Source organism: Narcine bancroftii, chromosome 1 (genome assembly GCF_036971445.1).
Source record: "Narcine bancroftii isolate sNarBan1 chromosome 1, sNarBan1.hap1, whole genome shotgun sequence".
Classification (NCBI taxonomy): Eukaryota; Metazoa; Chordata; class Chondrichthyes; order Torpediniformes; family Narcinidae; genus Narcine; species Narcine bancroftii.
In genome coordinates, this window is record NC_091469.1 from 391,433,159 (window position 1) to 391,449,796 (window position 16,638).

The 16,638-nt window shown below is 44.4% G+C and overlaps 1 protein-coding gene across 4 annotated transcripts in view; it reads left to right on the forward strand.

Annotated features, from left to right (window-relative positions):
• The window catches only part of ppp1r9a (protein phosphatase 1, regulatory subunit 9A), a 201,064-nt gene that overhangs the window by 106,848 nt on the left and 77,578 nt on the right, over window positions 1-16,638 (forward strand). For all 4 annotated transcript variants that reach the window (XM_069913666.1, XM_069913668.1, XM_069913670.1 and 1 more), the window contains one exon: window positions 3,112-3,269. In XM_069913666.1, coding sequence (XP_069769767.1) covers window positions 3,112-3,269 — 158 coding nt within the window. The remainder of the gene's footprint in view (window positions 1-3,111; window positions 3,270-16,638) is intronic.

A 16,638-nucleotide genomic window follows, 5' to 3' on the forward strand; every position in this document is an offset into this window, starting at 1 on the left:
CTGCCTGGCTACTCCCATTTCAGATGGCCACAATATAGCCGCAGAGGAGTACAATGTATGGCTTTACAGTTGGGTATTGTGGCCATCTGAAAGTGCCTATTTATCCGTAGTTTTACATCATTTTCATCCATCCATCCTTTTTCATGAAAATGTACAAAAATACCTGCATGGAATTTCATTTTCAGTTTAATTTTGGATTCGATGATTACCATGAGTCTTAACTTTGTCCCGTCGGCCATGCACGATAATACCATGGTAAGCCTGGTCCTTTCATGGCCTGTAATTCTGATTTTCACAGTTTTCACACCTTTCCATTCACTGTTCTATTGCCTATCATGTCAAAATTCATAGGGGTACATAGACTACATGTTTCCAATATTTCCCAATGCAAACTGGTGTTTCTGCCGGTTCTGTATAATAAACTGGTGAAAACATATAACTTTATGATCAAGATCTTTTGATAATTTCTGTGCAATTTTTGATTTTTGGCCACCCGCAAATTGGGGAAGCAACATCTCATCTTCCGACTGGGCACACTCCAATCGGATGGCATTAATATCGAATTCTCTGACTTTTGTTTAAACTCCTCTCTCCCCCCACCCCGCCACTTTCTTTCCTATTACTTTTCCCTAGCTCTGTCTCTCTCTTCCCTGTCTCCTTTCGCACAATCATGATAAATTCTTATTTCAACCCTTAGCATATCTAATTAACACCTTTTATTCACCTGAATTCCTCCCCCAGCCTGCCTTGTCTGAATTCTGAGACTTTGAGATTTCCTGCTTCTAGCTCAATTCCTTGAAGAAGGGCTCAGGCCCAAAATGTCAGCAATATAGACACTGAAATATAGACAATATAGACACTGAAAAGAGCGGCTGAGTTCCTCCAGCATTTCCATTTGTTTGTAGTACAGTCACAGTGTCTGCAGACTTTCATGTTTCACTTTCTTCTTCACAAGTGCCAAATATCAGTGAGGGAAGAGAGGTGGAACATAGACTAATAGGTAAGAAGTTATAGGTGGATACAGGTGGAAAGGTAGAAGAGAAGGATGCTGAGATGTGATGGGGGAGAGGACAGAGAGCTAAAAAAGATTACTCCCTGGTAGGAGAAGGGAGGGAAGGGGGTGGGAAGCTGGAGGAAGGAAAACCGAGGAATGAGGGAAAGGGAGAGACTGGGGAGAAATTGGAAGTTAATATTGATGTTAGAAACTGCCAAGATGAAAAATAAGATGTTGTTCCTCCAATTTGCGGTTAGCCTAAACTTGGCAGTACATGAGGTCATGGTACGTGGAATTATTAGTTGACCACCGAGACGTCCTTGCTGTTGGTGCAAACAGAGCAAAGGTGCTCAATGAAGTGATTTCCCAGTTTCCGTTCAGTCTTCCTGATGTAGAGGACATTGCATTGGGAGTGCCAGATGCAATGTGATCTCTACAAATTCACATGAAGTGGCTTTTAACAATCATGGGTGTTTTTTTTAATTTGTTTTATTGGCCGTGGAAATTTTAGTCTAGCCTACATTGGTGATGTTGACAGAGGTGACACCAAATAATGTGATGGGATGGTTTACATCCATTTGGGAAGGAGCTTAATTTGTTATCTGACATCTCAAAATGTAGCACTTACAAGTTCCAGTCTGGATGTTGTGTATCAATTTCTGCAATGGTGCTTGAAGCCATAAGAATTTGGAATGCTATTTCACTCTCACAGTGACACTATTCAAAAGGTACATGAAACAATAAATGTACAGTCATTTGCAGTTATCACAAAAAATGCAAATTATTATTAAAAATTATGAGGAGCATAGCTATGGTACATGGTAGGAATCTCTTCTACTGCAGAGGCGTCTAAAACAAGAGGCTACTGACTTCAAGTAAGGGGTGAAAAATGCAGAGGGGATCCATGGAAGAATTTGTTTTTAATTCAGATAATAGTTGGTATCTGGAATGCACTTCCTGAGTTGGTGGAGGCAGATACTCTCAAGTTTTTAAGAAGTATCTTGTCACCATGGAAGGCTAAGAATGAAGTACTGATTGGTGGGATTACTATAGTTGATAAAGACTCAATGGCCTGACCATCAATTTCTGTACTATATGACCAAGGGGGTTTGGGTATCTGTGCATGATGCACAGAAAGCCAACACACGCATGCAACAGGTAAGTGGGAAGGAATCATCCAGCCTTTATTTCAAGGTGGTACAAAATTTGAGATCATATCTAGAGTAACATGTTTGATTTTGATCATACCATTTAAGGAAAGATCTTTTTCAAATTGGTTCAGAGAATGTTCATTAGCATGATCCCAGATATGGAGAAGTTGTCCTCTTAATATAGGTTAAGGAGGGTATCTGTTCATTGAAGATTAAAAGAATGAGAGATGATTTCACTGGAAGATTTTAGATTTTTAGTTGGATAAGAGATGAGACAATATTTACTCTTCTGAAAGAATGTGTAATCTCCAAATAATGAGGTGCTTATATGAGAGCAAGATTAGAATAAATTTCCCCTCCAAGGATTTTGAATTTTGACAGTCCTTGCTGTATGGGGAGAAAGCCGTGGGATGGAGTCCTTGGGTTTGTTTGCAATTATGATTTTTGATCAGTAATGGAATCAGGAATTGTGGGATATAAACAAAGAATATTAGATAGCCATGAGCTTATCGAAAAGCTGAAGGGTTCAAGTAGCTGAATTGTCTTCTTCTTTTCCTGCTTCATTTGGGCTTGTGGTCTTCAGCTGTCAGTGTGGACAATTCACTGGAGTTTATAGGATTAAAGTGACAGACAAGTGATTTAAGAGAACCTGAGGGCAACTTTTTCACTTACAGGGTACTCTGTATTTGGGAGATGAACTGCCATGGGAGGCCACAGAACCAGATACAATGTTCAAAAGACATCTAGACAGATGCATCGAGTGGGGATTAGAAAGATTTGAACCAAATGCAAGGAAATGGGATTAACTTAAGAATGCGAACTTGGTTGGACTGGATGATTTCGGCCATAGGGCCTGTTTTATAGTGTATAACTCTAATTCTCAATCTATTAATATTTACTAATTAGCACCTGTTATCTGATTTCCTGTTATTGACTGTTAAACTGGAATCATTTATTTCATTACAGATTTCAACAAAGCAGTGCCTGAAACAGAAAGACTAGACAGTAAAGCACTAAAGGCTCGAGTTAATCTTTCAGCCAAATCTAAGCGACAACGTCCCTCCAGATCTCAGCTACATGACAGTGTTAGTTCAACTGATGGTGATGATAGTCTTGAACGGAAGGTAAAAACAGCACATCTTATAAACATACTTGTTCTTGAATGATGATTAAAATTCATTAATTTGTGAAAGCAACTGGTGATTCGAAAATTACTGGAGGGGATTCTGAGGGACAGAATCTATTCCTTCAGTTATCCTTGTGCAAAAGATAAGTGACTTTGTAGTAGTGCAGACAGTCTTTTTGTGGTGTCAAAGCCACCCCAGATTAGTGTAACAAGGGGAGGTTCAAGTGCACGATAGTCATGGAGTCACACAATACAGAAACAGGCCTCTGAGGCCAACTTGTCCATGCTGACCAAGCTATGCCACCCACACTAGTCCCACCTACATACATTTGGTCCATATTCTTCTAAACCCATCTTGTCCATGTGTCCACTATGTTTCCTAAATATTACAACAGTCCCTGCCCTAACTTCCTTCCCTAGCAGCCTGGTCCTCACAATCACCACCCCTTGCGCAAAACCAGGCCAAATCTCTTCTCCCCCACCCACCCCAAACCTATGTCCTCTGATTACTGATGCCCTTATTATGGGCAAAAAAAAATTCTCTGCACTCAAGTGGATCTACTGGCATTTGGACAGGCAGTGGTTGATTGGAAGTATCAGCATGTGTTTGCATCTGATGAATTTATAGTTTGAAGTTGTGGCAAAGAGTATTAATGAGACAGGATACTGGACATTGTGTGTAGGGACTTTAACAAGGGTTTTGACAAGTCCCATGTAGCAGGTTTGACTGGAAAGTTCGATCGTTTGGGGTCTATAGGGAGTTGCTGCATTGGATTTAAAATTGGCCTATTGGAAGGAGTGAGAGGGATTTCTTTTCTGATTGGAAGTCTGTGACAAGTAGTGATGGTCCCCTGTTTGTTATCCATATTAACTATTGAATGGTGATGTAGTTAACATGATTAATGATTTGTCAATGGGCAGAAAGTAAGGTGAGCATACACAGTAAGGGTACTAGGAAGTGTTATTAAGAGAGAACTTTCAAGACAAGCATATTCTGTAGTATGTGCTGAAAGTGGCAACACAGATGATCAGGGCAGTGAGGAAGATGTATCGCACATGGCATTGAGTAAAAGAGTTGGGATGTCACGTTAAAATTGTACAAGTTGTTGGATGAACTGCACTTGGCTATTCTGGTTAATGATGTACTTCCTATAAGATCAAGTTTAAGCTAAAATTACAGAAATGTTTCACAAGCATGTTTCATGAATTGTAAGAGATTGGGTAAATTGTGACTTTTCCCTGGAACAGAGGATACTGAGTGGCGACCTGATAGAGGTTTATAAAATTATGAGGGGCATTGAAGTAATATATAGTCACAGTTTTTTTTTCTCTCAGGGTAGCAGAATCTAAAACTAGAGGGTTTGAGAAAAGATTTAAAGGGTATATGAAGGGCAAATTTTTCTACATGGAGAGATGTGGGTACATGGAACAAACTGCCAGAGTAGGTGAGAGGAGGCATGTTTGAAAAAACATTTTGTTAGGTGTGGTGATATGTTTACTCCAATGTATATAGTTATCATTGTCGGTTGGATATATGGAGCTGGCCTGCCCACGGATGACTCCTCCCCCATGGTCCTGGGCCATAAAGGTCGAGCTACCTTTCCATTGCCGCCATTCCTGGGATCCGGGTCAGCAAGGTTCTTCTGTGTATTAAAGCCTATCGTTTCCGCAGCTTGTCTCTGTGGTTACTGGTAGTGCCCTACACTTTAATACACAGAAATTAACTCTCTGGTAATGGAGAAACTGCTGTGCCCCGATCGACTGGAAGTGGACCCCCAACTCCCAGGAGCGTCTGAACTTTAAGAACAGTGGATAAGCTGTTGAGGTAATTTCCTCAAGGCCACTGCCGACCTGGTGGAGTCTGATGAAAAGAAGTTCAAGATGCTGCAAGCAACAGTCGGCCAGCGAGCGATCCAGGCAATCAGGGGCTGCGCCACGTACACCGAGGTGGTGGCTGAGCTCCAGGCCCTCTATAAACCGAGGATCAATGACACCTACTCACGTTATCTCTTGGCTTCCCGCAAGCAACAACCTGGTGAGTCGGCTGAAGAATTATTTTGTGCCCTGCTTGTGCTGGGGAAAGACTGTGGGGGTAGTTCACTGGCTCCTGTACTGGTGGCCCGGTGCATCGAAGACCTAGTCTAGGACGTTTGCGTGTCGGGATTGATGTCTGATTACATTCAGCAGCGTCTCCTCAAAGAAGACCAGTTGCCACTAAAGTGATCCATACAGTTAATCAGGACTCTAGACTCGGCCCAGCGCCACGCAGAATCGATCGTGGGCAAAAGTGGGCCCTCCAGTTGCGCACCAAAAATGCTGCCATCTTGGGATACGGCATCAGATTCGGGTGACCCGACAACGGCAGTGGTGGTTACCGAACGCATGAAGTGCTTTTTTTCTGCAGGGAGGCGAAGCACCCAGGATGACTTTGTCCCGCGAGGGGCGCAAGTTGCTCAGGCTGCGGAAAGAGGGGACACTATCTGCGGGTATATCAAGCTAAGACCTCCGCTCAAAGCAGTGCGGCGTGTATGGCCGATGGACAGATCCCACCCCTACTTCCGATACAGACCGTGTGCGCACAGAGAGGGACGCTATCTTACCCGCCACAGCCCCCGCCTTCTGCATGGTCTGCGCAGGCGCAGCCCACTCCGCCAATGCCACTTCCACCTTCTTCCTCAACCTTGGCAGCCATGACCGCATGGTCAACATGGAGGCCGCCATCGGGCCTCCAAGCTGATGACGAAGACAGCACACCAATCCTGGGATCTGTAATGCTGAATCAGACCAGTCCTCATCTGCACTCAATTATGCATATTGTGGTGAATGGACATAAAATGAACTGCCTATTTGACAGTGGCAGTATGGAGAACTTTATTCACCCAGATGTTGCCCACAGACTCTTGCTCCCAATCTGTCCGATGAGTGGCTCGATATCGCTGGCAGCCAAAGATCACCAAACTAACATCAGGGGGTATTGAGTTGCATCTCTGAAGGTAGGGGATGAGCGTTTCAATAATTTCTCGCTACGTTATGCCCCAACTCTGCGCATCGATCCTCTTGGGCTTGACTTTCAAGAGAGTGACAATGGCGTTTGGAGGCCCTCAGGTGCTCCTCACAGTGAGGACTTGTGGACCCCTCACCTCGACTGCAGTCCCCAGCTCCGGCCTGTGGCCTCACCGCCCTTTGGGTATCCCCTCCATTGATATTCATGAACCTCACCCCGGATTATTGACCCATCGCCACCGAGAGCAGGCGCTACAGTGCCAAGGACATGCAGTTTATCCGGGCTGAGGTTCAGCGGCTCCTGGCGGAGGGGATCACCCCCCCGAGTACCAGCCCCTGGATAGCCCAGGTTCTGGTGATCAGGGGTGGGAGCAAACCATGGGTGGTCATTGATTACAGTCGAACTTCCAATCGCTTCATCCAGCTGGATGCTTACCCCCTTCCCTGGATAGCCGGCATGGTCAATAACGTTGCGAAATATCACGTATTCTCGACTATTGACCTTAAGTCGGCCTATCACCAGCTTCCCCTCCGCCCCAGTGACTGAATTTATACAGGTTTTGAGGCTGACGGAAAACTTTTTCATTTTCTTCGGGTTCCGTTTGGTGTCACCAACAGCATCTCCGCGTTCCAGAGGGTGATGGACAGGATGGTGGAGGAGCACAATCTGGCAGCGACCTTCCCCTACCTCGATAATGTTACCATCTGCGGCCACGATCAGCAGGACCACGATGTCAGCCTAGCTAAATTTCTGTGGACTGCAAAGTCCCTCAATCTGACTACAATGAAGACAAGTGTGTCTTTAATACCAATCAACTGGCTCTCCTAGGATGTGTCGTGGCACATGGTGTCATTGCCTCAGTCCTGAACACCCTGAAAGCACTAAAGAGGTGCCTGGGGCTGTTCTCCTACTATGCGTAATGAGTGCCCAACTATGGCGATAATTGGCCCGCCCCCTCATTAGGTCCACAGCGTTCCCATTATCGGCGGAGTCCCAGGCTGCTTTTCATCAGATCCAGAAGGACATCTCTAAGACTACGATGCATGTCGTGGACGAATCCATCCCTTTTCAGGTGGGGAATGATGCTTCCAACTTAGCGCTGGCTGCCACACTAAACCAGACAGGCCAGTAGCCTTTTTTTCCCCGTACCCTCCATGGCCCTGAGACACGGCACTCCTTGGTCGAGAAGAAGGTGCAGGTGATTGTTGAGGCGGTATGCCATTGGCACCACTTACCTGGCTGGGAAATGATTTACCCTGCTGACGGACCAACGGGCCATTGCCTTCATATTCAACATGAAGCAGCATGGTAAAATCAAGAATGATAAGATCCTCATGTGGAGAATTGAGCTCTCAACCTATAATTATGATATCTTGTACCAGCCAGGTAAACTCAACAATCCGCTTGATGCTCTATCCCGGGGGACATGCGCCAGCACGCATCTCAACCGTCTTCAAGCCCTACACGATTCCCTCTGCCACCCCGGAATTACGAGACTGTTCTACTTTATCAAAACTCGGAACTTCCCGTACTCCGTCAAGGATGTCAGGTCTGTGACCAGATGCTGTTGGGTCTGCGCAGAATCCAAGCCGCAGTCCTACAGACCTGACACGGCACACCTTATTAAGACCACTCGCCATTCGAACAACTGAGTGTCAATTTCAAGGGCCCTCTTCCCTCATAAAACAGGAACTTTTATTTCCTGAATGTTATTGACAAATACTCCTGGTTCCCTTTTGCCATCTCCTGTCTGGATATGACCTCGGTCACAGTGATTAAGGCACTACGCAGTATCTTCACTCTGTTTGGGTACCCAGATTACATCTACAGTGATTGGGGTTCCTTATTTATGAGTGAGGAGCTGCGCTAATACTTTCTCGCTAGAGGCATAGCCACCAGTAGGACCACCAGTTATAACCCCAGGGGTAATGGACAGGTGGAATGGGAGAGCATCAACGTTTGGAAAGCTGTGCTCATGGCCCTGAAGTCCAGAGATCTTCCAGTGTCACGCTGGCAGGATGTCCTGCCAGAGGCATTGCATGCCATCCGTTCGCTCCTTTGTACCGCCACAAACATAACATAACATAACATAACATAACAATTACAGCACGGAAACAGGCCATTAGGCCCTTCTAGTCCACACCGAACCAAACACCCCTTTCTAGTCCCACCTCCCTGCACAATGCCCATAACCCTCCATCTTCTTCTCATCCATATACCTGTCCAACCTTTTCTTAAATAATACAATTGACTCCGCCGCCACTATTTCTCCCAGAAGATGATTCCACACAGCTACCACTCTCTGAGTAAAGAAGTTCCCCCTCATGTTACCTCTAAACCTCTGCCCCTTAATTCTTAACTCATGTCCTCTTGTTTTAATCTTTCCTCCTCTTAACGGAAATAGTCTATCCACATCCATTCTGTCTATCCCTTTCATAATCTTAAATACTTCTATCAAATCCCCTCTCAACCTTCTACGCTCCAAAGAATAAAGACCCAATCTGTCCAATCTCTCCCCATACTCCAGATGCTTAAACCCAGGCAACATTCTGGTAAACCTTCTCTGCACTCTCTCCACTCTGTTTATATCCTTCCTATAATTAGGCGACCAGAACTGCACACAGAACTCCAAATTAGGCCGCACCAACGTCTTATACAATCTCAACATCACCTCCCAACTCCTATATTCCATGCAATGATTGATAAAGGCCAGCATACTAAAAGCCTTCTTCACCACCCTATTCACGTGAGTTTCTACCTTCAGGGAACGATGTACCGTTACTCCTAAATCTTTCTGCTCTTCTGTATTCCTCAATGCTCTCCCATTTACCACATATGTCCTATTCTGATTCTTCTTACCAAAATGAAGCACCTCACACTTATCAGCATTAAATTCCATCTGTCATTTTTCAGCCCACTTTTCTAAGCAACCCAAATCCCTCTGCAATCCTTGAAAACCTACTTCATTATCCACTATTCCACCTATCTTAGTATCGTCTGCATATTTACTAATCCAATTCACCACCCCATCATCTAGATCATTAATGTATATAACGAACAACAATGGGCCCAATACAGATCCTTGAGGCACACCACTGGTCACCGGCCTCCAACCTGACAGACAATTATCCACTACCACTCTCTGGCCTCTTCCTTTCAGCCAATGTTCAATCCATTTGACTATCTTAAAATTTATACCTAAAGACTTCGAACTAACTAACTTCGTACTTCCTAACTAACCTTCCATGTGGTACCTTAATTTGATTTCCTCGGAAGTTGGCAAATGGTTCCCCGATTCTTCCATGGTTGGTGACACCAGGTCTGATCCTGTTCAGGCGGCATGTGAAGGGCCATAAGACCGATCCATTGGTCGAAGAGGTGCGAACCCTCAGTATGCCTTTGTGAGGTACCCCGATGGCCAAGAGTGCACTGTACCCGTCCATGATCTAGCGCATGCCAAAGAGCCTGGAACCACTCATTACTCCCCCGTTCACCTATACCCCGCAATGGGACTTACTGTTAGGAGCAGACTCACCTGGGATACCACCCCCCGCGGACCTCAGTCCAACGGGACCGGCTCCCATCAGGGCACTGACCCCGCCTCCCTTCAGTTCTGTGACCAACATCACCCTGACACAGACAGTACCCTCTCCATCTAGTCCAACGATGACCCTGCCTGTAGACAGCAGAACAGCAGACTACTCCCACCCCGGCTCCCCGCAGGTCCCGTAGACGGAGGAGGTCACCAGTGAGACTGAATCTTTAGTCTTGGCTTTTTTTTTTCTCTTCCGGGTCTAAGTGGGGGTTCTGTTCTAAAAGGAGGTGTGAATATGGTGATATGTTTCCTTCATTGTATATAGTTATCATTGTCAGTTGTATATATGCAGCTGGCCCACCAACGGTTGTCTCGTACCTTATGACTCCTCCCCTGTGGTCCTGGGCCATAAAGGTCGAGCTACATTTCCCTTGCTGCCATTCCTATCTTGTGGTTCTTCTGTGCATTGTTTCTTCAGCTTGTCTCTGTGGTTACTGGTAGTGCCCTACATTGGCTACATAGAGAAGAAAAATTTTGAGGGATATGGGCAAATGGGATTAGCTTTAATAGACATCTTGGTTGGCATGGTCGATTTTGGTCGAAGGGACTATTTCCATGCTGTATTATTCAATGAATCTATGTTTGAGAGGCATCGTAATTAACTCAATCTATTTCTAATGATCCACATCAGTTCTTTGGTATTGATTTTTTCTCAAAAAGGACATGAAGTTGTATCATTTTAATTATTCTAAATTCATTTTGCAGGTTTGGTGCTTCCTCTTTGCTTATGCATTCTATTTTCTTCTTCAGAAAATCTAGGATTGTTTTCCTGTCTTTAACAGCTTTGTTCATTTCATTTTTTTTGGCATTTAAAAAAATTATGTATCTAAGCCCCTAAGCCTTTATATTCTCAAGGTTTTGCTGTTAATATGTATATCGTCATACTCTTCGACCCCAACATTTTTAAGCAATAAATTTTACCTGGTATGCATCAGCTCGATCTACTACCTCTATATGCCAGTCTTGAATGTTAAAAATGTCACCCTGAAACCAAGGGTTGTCTAAGACGACAAATATAAAATTTGAACCTTAACAGCAAAGTCAGAAGAACATAAGAAATGGGAGCAGGAGTAAGCCACCAGGCCTGTCGAGCCGGCTCCACCATTCAATCTGATCACTGATCATCTCCACCTACAGGCCTTTTGCCCATATCCCTTAATTCCCTAATTTGTAAAAAATCTATCCAATATTGTCTTAAATATATTCAGAGGTCGCCTCCACTGCTTCAATGGGCAGCGAATTCCAAAGATTCACCACCTTCTTGGAAAAGCCGTTCCTTCTCATCTCTGTTCTAAATCTACTACCCTGAATCTTGAGGATATGTCCCCTAGTTCTAGTCTCCTCTACCAATGGAATCAACTTGCATACCTCTATCTTTTCTATGCCTTTCATAATTTTGTATGTTTCTATAAGATGCCCTCTCATTCTTCTAAATTCCAGCAAGTATAGTCCCAGTCGACTCAATCTCTCATAAGCCAAGCCATTCATACCTGGAATCAACCTGGTGAACCTCCTCTGCACCGCCTCCAAAGCCAGTACATTCTTCCTCAAGCACATATTACTCCAGGTCCGGTCTCACCAGTACTTTGTATATTTGCTGCATAAACTCTCTACTCCTAAATTCAATCCTTATAACAATGAAGGCCAACATTCCATTTGCCTTCTTGATAACCTGCTGTATCTGCAAACTAATCTTTTACGATTCATGCATCCCAAGTCCTTCTGCATAACAGCATGCTGCAATTGCTTGCCATTTAAATATTATAATGATCTTCCATTTTTCTTTCCAAAGTAGATAACCTCACATTGTACTTCATCTGCCAGACCCTTGCCCACTCACTTAACCTATCTATGTCTCTCTGCAGAGTTTCCATATCCTCTGCACAATTTTTTTCCCATTCAATTTAGTGTCATCAACCATCTTAGATACACTACATTCTGTCCCCTCTTCTGGATAGTTTATGTATACTGTGAACAATTGTGGGCCCAGCAATGACCCCTCTGGCACCCCATTCGCCACCAATTGCCAAACAGAAAAATTCCTCTGCTTACAAACTCTCTACTTTCTGTTGGTTAACCAATCCTCTATCCGTGCTAATACATCACCCCCAATTCTATGCATCCTCATCTTATGGAGTCTTTTATGTGGCACTTTATCGAACACCTTCTGAAAATTCAGGTAAGCAATGTCCACCTGCTCCCCTCTATCTACCACACTCATTATATCCTCAAAGAACTCCAGTAAATTTGTAAAACAGGACTTGCCTTTGCTGAATCCATTTGCCAATGAATCCATTTCAGAGCTCAGCACTCTTCTGTGATGTATAAAATCCAAACCTTAATAGTGAATTCTCAGCACTCCCCCAAAGGGGAAAGAGCTCATAAGGTGCTTTCTTGACAGTTGAAAGCAGAACAGGTCTCAAAAACAATTAATGCAATAAAAACAGACTTGAATGTAATTAGTTATACGAAATTAATGGGACTTTTAATCATTTTTATTATAAATTATATCAATCTGAATCGCAAAGTGATGATAATAAAATAGAAGATTTTATGTTACAAATAAGCCTCCCAAGGTTAAATTTAGAAGAACAGATAGAATTGAACGTTCCTTTCGCTCAAGTGGAGGTGAGGGAAGCACTGAGTTCATTATAAAATAATAAATCTATGGGAGAAGATGGTTTCACTCCTGAATTTTATAAAGAATTTAAAAAAATTATTGATTCCTCTTTTTATGAAGGTATTAGATCAGGCATTGGAAACACATACTCTCCCAGAATCTTTTTCAACAGTGACAATTACTGTGATACCAAAAAAAGATAGGGACACAATAAAACTATCATTTTATAGACCTATTCATTGTTCATTTTAGAATATCAGATTATTTCTAAAATTTAGCAAATAGATTGACAAAATTTTTACTGAAATTAATGATCAAGCAAGCTTTGTAAAAAAAAAAGGCAATCTGCTGATCACGTAACTAGATTACTTAGTTTAATTCACTTGCCACAAAAGAGAGGGGATTTGAGTGTTGCCATGTCTCTAGACGCAGTAAAAGCATTTGATCGTCTCAAATGGGATTCCTTATTTACAGTGCTGGAAATATTTTGATTAGGACAAACTTTTTAAATTGGATTAGAGAGTTATACAATGAGCCTAAAGCCAAAATTGTCACAAATGGACAAGTTTCTGCACCATTCCAGTTCTGCACATCCAGTAGACAAGGATGTCAATTATCTCCTGCTCTATTTATTTTAGCTATAGAACCACTTGCAGAAGCAATTTGGCTTGATCCTGACATTAAGGGATTTAGGGTTAATCAAGAGGAATATAAAATGAATTTTATTTGCTGATGATGTTTTGATATATTTGGCACAACCACCACTTCGTTATTAAAGCTGCACTAAGATTGGAAGAATATGGGCTATAAAATAAATTGCCACAAATGCGAAACTATGCTTCTTGTAGCGGCAGCTGAGGGGCAGGACTTCACGCTCGAATCGCGCCTGTGATTCCAGCTGACCGCACATTCTGGGGGTCCACGCCAAGACGGCGCTGGACTCCCTTCATCTCGGGATCCAAGTCAACAGACTGGGGAATGCGCGGTGATATCACTTCTAGTTTCGGGATGGCCGAACCAGAAGTGACATAAAAGTTACCTGTAAAACTGATTAAAGCAGCTTTTTGTTGACCATAACTTGAGTCAGACATTTGGCTTGTAGCTCTGTCCTTAAGACGCCACATTGGTGACCCTGATGGTTCAGAAGTCTCTGAACCCTACACAATGGCAGATGAACCAGCTCTGATTGCCTTTGCCAGCATTCTGGCCACACATACCACATGCGTGGTACATCCAGATGGACGCACAATTCCATCTCCGCAACATTACCGACAAAGTTTTGATAAGTCGTCACATCACTAAATGAGAAGTCAGCCACTAAAGTCAAACTGTTCCTTAGCAACCCTCCAGCAGAAGGTCAGTACGAGGCATTCAAGGCCCACCTCCTCTGAACTTTCTCCATGACTGAACAGGAAAAAAGGATGCACCTCCTCAACCAAGATGAACTCGGGAACAGGTCCCCCTCTGAGCTAATGAGTGAAATGCTAGCACTAGTCGATGGACTCTCCAAATGCCTGATGTACAAAGCCTCCTTTTTACTGCGCCACCCCAACGATATTGCCTTGTTCCCGTTTGACGTATATTTTTCTGACCCTCATGCAGAGGTAGCCAAAGCAGATAGATTATACAGGGTTCCGAAGACCTCTGTCCTAACAGTCCATCGGGTAGCCCCAATCAACAGAGCGACTACTTCGTCCACCTCAGCAACCGCCCACAACCCCAGACTGTCAGGGGGACCCAAATGCCAGCAACAAGACAGTTGGTGTTTCTACCACAGTAGATGGGGCTGGAATGCCCACCGTTGCATCCCACCATGTACCTATTCAGCCGACAACCAGGAAAACTGCACCACCAGCTTCCAGTAATGGCCACAGCAGTTGGCAAACACATAGGACTCCTTCTGCGCCGTCAACTGGATCTCCGAATGAAGATTTTTGGTCAGCACAGGAGCCGAACACAGCATCCTGCCTCCAAGTACCTTTGAACAGGAAACACGGGCCAAACAATTCAACCTACGTGCAGCAAATGGAACACCTTTATCCAGCTACGGTACCAGGTCAGTCCATTTGTTACTCGGAGACTCGGCTTACCGGTGGGATTTCAGTATCGCAGCTATATGCCAACCAATGCTAGGGGGGGATTTCCTGAGGGCCAAAAACCTACAAACCCCTCACTTTTTCCCCAGTTTGTCCATGCCTCCACTTTCCAGACATGCCCACTCTCGCCTAATACGCGGCCAGCCATGCGCATACAAACCCTAACTACAGACAAATTTGCGAAAGTCATAACTTAATTTTCTGAAATCCTGACACCGGATTTTAATTTGAAGACCCTGTCACACAATGTCTAACATTACATGATGACCAGGAACCACCCATTCATGCCAAGGCAAGGAGACTTCCCCTGACCATCTACAATAGGCTAAAGATTAATTTAAAACCACGGAGGAGCTGGGCATCGACAGGTATTCCGACAGCCCCTGGTAATCTCCTCTATATGTAGTCCCTGAAGCAAGCTGGGGTTGGCATCCATGCGGTGACTACCGGAGGCTGAACAATGTGACAGTACCAGATCGCTACCCAATACCGCACATTCAAGGATTTCACAGCAAACCTAAATTGGAAATGGCTCTTTTCCAAAGTAGACCTCGTGAAAGGCCACCACCAAATCTCTGTTCACCTAGATGATGTGCCAAAAACAGCCATTGTAACCCTATTCGGACTTTTTGAATTCCTGAGGATGCCATTTGGTTTGAAAAATGCGGCACAATGCATGCATTGTGGATGCAGTTTCCAGAGACCTCCCCTTCATTTTTGTCTCCCTGGACTATATTCCAGTGGCCAGCACTATGGAGGGAGAGCACGGCCAGCACCTCAGATTCTTATTCAGGAAGCTCTGGGATTTTAGTCATATTGTCAACTTGGCCGAGTGCAAATTCAGTAAGGATACTATTGACTTTCTCGGGTACAGTCACATCTGCTGGATCAGCCCTGTTGCCAACTAAAGTGGCAGCCATCCGGAACTTCAAAGATTTGCTAGAGTATTTGGGCATGGTGAACTTCTACCACTGTTTTGTTCCCGTGACTGCCACTTTTCCACCTCTTGACAAATAAACAAAAGCTGCTAACTTGGACACCCAAGGCAGAGACAGCATTCCAGGAAGCTAAAGAGGCACTAGTTAAGGCAGCAATGTTAGTACACCCATGCATGGATGCCCTGTTGGCTCTGATATCAGTAGGAACAATGAGTCAGTGTCCACTGGCAGCCAGTTGCCTTTTTCAGCCACCATCTATGGCACCCAGAACTTAAATACAGCGCCTTCAATCGGGAACTGTTGGCACTTTATCTGGCCATGAAACACTCCCACCATTTCCTAGAAACAGCAGTTCATTGCATTTACTGACAACAAACCCCTCACTTTTTCCCCACCAAAAATCTCAGACCCATGGACAGTGAGACAACAGCGGCATCTGTCTTTCCTTTCAGAATTAACATTCGACATGTGTTGGGGAAAGACAATGTCAATGCCCTCTCCAGACCTGAGATCAGCTCCATCACTGGGGGCCTGGACTTGAAAGAATTAGCCACGGCCCAGCAGGAGGTGGAAGCTTCCCGGACCACAATTACAGGATTCCACTTATAAGAAATCGAAATGGGCTCAGAGAGAACCACACTGCTCTGCAACTTTTCCACAGGTAAAGCCCGGCCCGTAGTACCAATATTGTGGCGCAAAAGACTTTTTGACCAGGTACATAGGCTGTCGCATCCATCGATATGGATGACAATCAAACTTATGGCATCCAAGTTTGTCTGGCATGGATTAAAAAAACAAGTCTCCCAGTGGGCAAAGACCTCCTGTCTTGTCAAACGGCCAAGGTCCACAAACACACCAAGAGCATGGTGCAGGACTTTCCCCGACCACCCAGAGGTTCCTACACATAGATATCGTTGGACCTCTGCCCATATCACACGGCCAGAGATACATCCTCACCTTGGTCAATCAATTCACCCACTGGCCTGAAGCCGCACCCATGGACGATATAATAACCGAAACTTGCACCAGGACGTTCCTATCTACCTGGGTGCCACATTTTGGGGTACCAGTGCATATTACCTCTGACAGAGGCGCACAGTTTACTTCGGCACTG